General features: G+C 32.4%; 1 protein-coding gene across 2 annotated transcripts; it reads left to right on the top strand.

Moving 5' to 3' along the window:
- Nucleotides 1-1484: 1484 nt before the first annotated feature.
- On the top strand, nucleotides 1485-5530 carry LOC137814097 (protein cornichon homolog 1). Of its 2 annotated transcripts, XM_068616669.2 has the most exons (5): nucleotides 1576-1702; nucleotides 1831-1847; nucleotides 1992-2173; nucleotides 2906-3028; nucleotides 5115-5530. In XM_068616669.2, the coding sequence occupies exons 3-5, from the start codon at nucleotides 1998-2000 to the stop codon at nucleotides 5158-5160; spliced, it is 345 nt and encodes a 114-aa protein (XP_068472770.1). In that variant the 5' UTR covers nucleotides 1576-1702; nucleotides 1831-1847; nucleotides 1992-1997; the 3' UTR covers nucleotides 5161-5530. The 2 variants fall into 2 exon arrangements, with proteins under 2 accessions (XP_068472769.1, XP_068472770.1); XM_068616668.1 differs by having other exon boundaries at nucleotides 1485-1847.
- Nucleotides 5531-6208: the final 678 nt, after the last annotated feature.

The following is a 6208-nucleotide window of genomic DNA, read 5'->3' as shown; positions in this document are numbered from 1 at the left end:
AAGCAGTCAATAGAGAAGAGTGAAAGGCGGATAAACCAACTCAATGTTGCCCTTTTTAGAGATGTAGGGAAAACCCAATAGAGTATCACTTCATTCGAAGTGTAAAGGCTCATCTGGGTCACATACACATCAACATGTTCATCAAAATTAGTTGTACCGTCATATTGGTCATTCTTCAAACCTTTTTAACTCTTGGGGAGTTCGACATTCATTATTCTTTCAACAAAAGGGTGTCGTCGAACACTTTCCAATGTTATCAAAGTGTTCACCGATGGTTGATATTGTGATTCTACCTCCAACAACGTATGGGTTACCACAGTTGGAGGTGCTTCGAATTGCAAGAATATTGTTATATTTTTATTCATTTTCTGGTTAGAGGATTTGATTTCTTCAACATTCTTTTTCTTCATTTTGACCATTTCCTTCTAAAGAGTGAGAAATAGAGCCATTTGTTCGGTCTCGATTACTCTTACGTCTATTGATTTTTTTAGTTGTATTCCTTATGGGTGTCATCGAAATGTGTCTTCACCTTTACCTTGTTGATCTGATTGTTCTAATTATCAATTTATTCTTGAATCTTGGTTGGAGTTAGGAGTACTGCAAAATGTTCTCTAATGCTTAAGTCAGTATTTAGTGGTTGAAGTATTTAATGTTATACATACATTTTACTTAATGATGACAATCTCTTTATAGAAGTAAGTAAGAATATATTTTGAATGGAATCTGAATTAACATGACTCTCAAAATTAATATTAATTTAATATAAAAATACAAATTAATTAGCATATTGTAATGGATTTTAATTATTGTGGTTTGTCATTTTATTTTATGTCCCCAATTGATCTAACAAAATCCTCACGTAAAAATTAACACAATTTTTTTATTATATGAAATGTTGTCACAAAGTTTGATTGTCTAGCCTTTTAAGCTGGTGTAGGTCGGTATCATAAATTGTTATTTGAGTTGTTTCTCATCTGTAATATGTGGCTAACTTTATTAATAAAGTGTTTCTTATAATATTGCCGAAATTTTTTGTTATTAATATTATAATGTTGCTATGTCAATACAAAATGTTGAAATTGATTAGTTTTGCGGTGTTCGTACCTAACTATTTGTTTAATGATAATTAGTTGAGCTAAGATGAAGAATGACGAAGCCCGAGCACCATTAATGGTTGAAAATCTGAAAGTACAAACCTCAGTAAGAATTAACATAGGTTCGAATTGGATTAGCCTTGAGTTGCGAATTTTCTTGATCTGATTTTGTGATCTATATGAAGGCCAAAATATTGTTTATATCTATTTTTTTCAACTATTTAAATCTGTTCGTACACGAGTAGAAAAACCAAAAAAATCATTGAAATGTGTAAGATATCTATCTACTCTTTTTTGTACTTTTAAATGTAGTTTATATAATATTTTATTAAAACATTTTTAAATTACTGAATCAGTACTATTTAGATACTCACAATTTTAGTAGGAAAAGAAGAGTAATGAAAAATTGATGATTTAGGTTTTGGACAAAAATTATTCATCTACAAACGACTGACTCATCATATCCTGCTAGAGAAATGATGTTTAAAAAATTGTAACTAAAGCAAACAGGTAATGTGCAAGTTGTCGTGCGGAGAGGCTTCACCACCTCGTCCGTGTTCAGTGTTCCAACAAGGCAACAACTCAAACGTTGTCAACTGTTTGTTGAGGTTTCACCTCCTTCCTCCAATCAATATACTCTACCTCTCTCTCTCTCTGCTTCTCTGTTAATTAATAATGGGTTTGGAGTTGTTCTTTTGGCTTATCATTTGTTTCCCTTTCCACATCGCTTTTTTAGCCTCAACGTTCTACCAGGTATTCATTCAACTTTCTTTTTCTTCGCCTAAGCTCGTTATTTTGTTCCAGTATGATTGAACTGTAAGAGAGGATTCACTTTCAGATTTATTTTTAGCTTCGATGAATCTAAAAATGTTTATATCTTTCTTTTTTGGGTTGAAGGTTTTGATGCTGTCTGACTTAGAAGCCGACTTTATCAACCCATATGATGCTTCATCAAGGATTAATTACTTCATCGTTCCTGAGTTTATTGGGCAGGGATTATTGTGCGCTTTTTGCCTTTTAACAGGTCACTGGATCATGTTTTTGATGACGGTTCCTGTTACATGCTACCATATGATGCTGTAAGTACTAAATTTTACACAGAAGATGAACAATGTGCTGCTCAAGTTACATGAAAGCATAACATGGTTTCTCCCCTTTTCTAATTATGATCCCCTTTCGTATAAATTTGCTAAAGTGGGTTTTTTTTGGTGGGGGTAGTCTAAGATTAATGTCTTTCTTGCTGTGAGAATCTTCCACCTAATAGTCTAGTCTTTTGGTTTAAAGAAAGTTATATGCAACAATTTTTCATTTGAGAATATGGGTCAACTTAACTTCGTTTCCTACTACATAAATTGATATTAAAAAATTGCAAATTCTAAAAACATGGCAGCAGCCATTCATGCTGTCGATTACTGATTTTATTTCAGCATCGTGATTAATAGTGATTTTTGACTGCCCCCCCAAGTAGCTTTAACTTAATGGTTCATCTTCTCTTTATTGCCATCTGGATATTTGTTTGTTTATGTTGAGGGTTATTGTTCAATTATTTGGCATTACCAGATTGTGTTCTTGAGGTTTGAATTTGTTATAGGCTATATGGTTGTGCCAATAAAAGGAACTTGTGGTCACTAGTTTTGTGTTTGAACATTCTGACTTATATTGTATATTTACAATTACTGTGAATATATTTTGGTCGCAATAAATATTGAACCATTATGCACATATTTTGTCCTGAACTCCCCATACAAGGCTTAGAACATGAACTTGTATGTTCTGTTTTCAGTTCATTTTGTTCCATTTCAATGATTCAGGTACATGAAACAGCAGCATCTCATCGATGTTACTGAAGTGTTTAGAGTACTTAACTCTGAGAAGAAATTTCGCTTAGCCAAACTTGCTTATTACTTAACAATCATCATAATAATTGTCTTCAGGTTAGTTTGTGCTGCCCTTAAAATAGCATATGCTTATCTACCATGTTTAGTGTTTTACATTCTCACCGCTTAATATTATGTCTATTTATTTTTCTGATTATTGGGATTGTGTTAGGGTTTCTGTTGCTGTTAGCTGAGGTGTTAGAGTTAATTATTATTGTTGAGAGAAGATTGGAGGTATTCTGTTATTAATGACTGGATAGTTTAAGATAATGAGAGAAGATTGAAGGTGTTCTGTTTAGTTTGTGATCGGGTTTTGGAGTGAAGGATCTCAGGCTTTCAAAATCCTTACAGGAACTACTTGTATTCATTATTTCTTTTCATAAACTGGGGTTTACAGTCATCCAAAGCTAAGGGAGATCTCATCTTTTCGTTAGTAATTTCTCTGATCTCCGAACCAGTAATTATCAGATTTCATAATTCAGAAAGTTTATTATTTTACAATTCTAAGGATGAAAAATTAGGTATATGGGCCACTGTTCCAGTATTCAGTAAACATATTGTAGCAAAAAACTTTTCCATAATGCATTCTTGGAGCAAGTAACAAATTTTACTTATGCCCTAAATGCGTTGAGGGGTTAGTCCCTAGTTTGTACTTAGTAAAGTTTAAGCAACTAATATGTTATGGGGGAGGGAACCTCTCCATTCATAAAATAAAAATAGCCTGGCAGCATTCAGTAGGTCTCATAAAGACCGCAACTGCTTGAAGTACAAGTAATGGAGTTGGAACTTGCTGTTAATGTTTTCCTATGCAGTAATTCATTTTGCCTTTTTCGAGTTACCTTATAAAGACTCAGCCCATCATCCATCGTTACCATCCTATGTTATACATCTACTCTGGTTTGAAACGATACTTGTCAAGACCGATTATCTGACTATAGCCGGGTTTAAGTTTAATACTTGATTTGGGGACATACATGATATAGCCGTCCTTGTGAAGTGGTATTGTTCATATCTTGAGTTTTGGTATCTGATATCAAGTAACCACCAATTGTGTCTGCTATCCATTAAAACCTTAAATCCTAAACCTTAAAACCTTCTCTACATAGATGCAGTTCTGGAGCAAATAGGGTGTACTGATTTTAGGGTTAATTAAAGCTATTTTTCAGTCTTACGTGAATTCACAAATTTTGTTCCTTATGTGAACCTCCTTCAACTAAAATAACTTCCATACTTGCCATCACATGGCAGAATTGCTACTAGCAGTTGATGCTTGATGAGGATGGATCCTTGAACAGGTTCATGATATTCCTTCCAAGTCATACCAATGGTAATGTCTCATGATTGTAGTTAGTTTAGATTGTTATGAAACACCTTGGATGCTGCAATGGATTTCATCATACACAATTGGGAACTCCTATTTTGGATCTTTAAGCGTATGTTTTCATTTAGGTGATCATACGAGAACCTTGAACTTTGCTTCCTAGTGTATTCCACTTCTGAAACTAAGATTTAGGATTGACTAAAATTAGAGTTTGTACTATATTAAAGTATGTGCTTATACACCATTAACTGAGTGGAACTTAATGATCTTTGCTGCCATATTAATGTGTTGGTGAGCAAAGGATTCTTTTAGGAAAGTTAAGTGAGCTGTGTTAGATTGGAGAATATGAACAGTAATATACCTCTATTATAATTTATAACCATTCCAGGCTCTGAAGTATTGGGTTGCAAGGAAAGTACCTAGCCTGTTCACTTGCCTTTTTTTTTCAAATTTGACTAGTGTTCTTTCCCTTTTATCTTATCACAAAATAAAATGAATGTTTTGCTCTGGGCATGTGAATTGTTTTTGATGTTGGATTTGGTAGGGGATGGTAGGAAATAAAAATATTTTATTTTCAAATTAAAAAAACTTATTTATAAAAAAAAAGAGATTAACACAAAGTTTATGTTAATCTATCATTTTATTTATTTTATTTTAAAAATGATCAAATAAAAAAATATTAATTAGAAATGAAAAATTTGTCCTCCCTTCCATCATCATCCAAAACATATATATACCCTTAAGCAACATTTTTCGTGACTCTATTTATCATTTTCTTCAAGGAACCTGAAGCAAAATTTTATCTCAACTTTCCATTTGCAGGCTTGTATTGATGCTTGTCTACTATTTAGATTCTGAAGATGAATGAAGTGGACAAGCCTTTTGATTCCCACTACGACTTGTGCACTGTGGTTTAAGGTGGTGCTTCTTTTTCGTTTTATCCTTCTTTTCATTAATTCTTTCATGAAGGAGTGATTGAGTTCTATAGCATAGGATTTAGAACTAAATTCACAGCTCTAAGAAACAGAAATCCGTCACTAATTTGAACGAGTATTGCCAACTCAGGTATATAAGTTATTTGACTCTTGTTAGTCATTTTCTCCTAAATAGCTTTTTATGGTAACTAATAATTATGGGATTAGAAGATGGTATTTGACGAGCCTGATTTGAACATTGTATATTATTTCCTATGAATGTTACAACTTGTTATAAAATACCAAGTGTTAATTTAGCATGAACATCCACGTTTATTTTTTATTTGAAAAGGCTAATTATCTATTTATGTAGAAAATACAACTTAGTTATTTTAATTACAAGGAGGTATAGAATTAGTGTGAGGAGAGATGTACATTGAATTTCAACTTCATGATTGTGCCGCTTGAGATATGCTCGTTACTAATCTAAAGATCTTTGAACCTTTTTGGCATTCAAGGAAGAGAATAATGTGTTGGCTGTGAACACAATCACATAATGTTATGCTAAAAAACTCATTCTTTTTAATAGATTTAAATGTGTTTTTAGACCCTAAATTTGATATACTAATTTTGTCCTCAAAAAAATTGTAGAAATTAGTCTACCATTGGTTTTAGTTTTTCAAATATATCTACAAAAATAGTCCTCAAAAATTGGTTAGTGAGGGAGTGTGAAAATCATGTCATGTGTTGATTGGGTTGTTTATGTAATGGGCCGTGAGTTTTTCTGGTTTAACAAGTAAGAATGTAAGTTTTTTGAGGACTAAATTTTCATATATTTGCTTTAAAAGGATTAAACAAAGCAATCGAGTAAAATAGAAAAAATAAAATATAATTAAATATTTTTATTATAACCATAAATTAGTAAATATATTTTTCATCATGATCTGTGATGAAAACAGTACAGTGTTGAAGGCAACATGCAGCTAATGCTGGTGTTTTTGG

This window comes from Phaseolus vulgaris, chromosome 1 (genome assembly GCF_051622355.1).
Source record: "Phaseolus vulgaris cultivar YP4 chromosome 1, ASM5162235v1, whole genome shotgun sequence".
Lineage (NCBI taxonomy): Eukaryota > Viridiplantae > Streptophyta > Magnoliopsida > Fabales > Fabaceae > Phaseolus > Phaseolus vulgaris.
This window is presented reverse-complemented; position numbering and strand designations above follow the sequence as displayed.

What these genes read in the sequence shown, in the direction of transcription:
- LOC137814097 (XM_068616668.1), top strand. Translation starts at nt 1,770, where the DNA reads ATGGGTTTGGAGTTGTTCTTTTGGCTTATCATTTGTTTCCCTTTCCAC. An exon ending in TAGCCTCAACGTTCTACCAG is followed by an intron (nt 1,848 to 1,991) that starts GTATTCATTCAA and finishes TTTGGGTTGAAG; the next exon opens with GTTTTGATGCTGTCTGACTT. An exon ending in ACATGCTACCATATGATGCT is followed by an intron (nt 2,174 to 2,905) that starts GTAAGTACTAAA and finishes TCAATGATTCAG; the next exon opens with GTACATGAAACAGCAGCATC.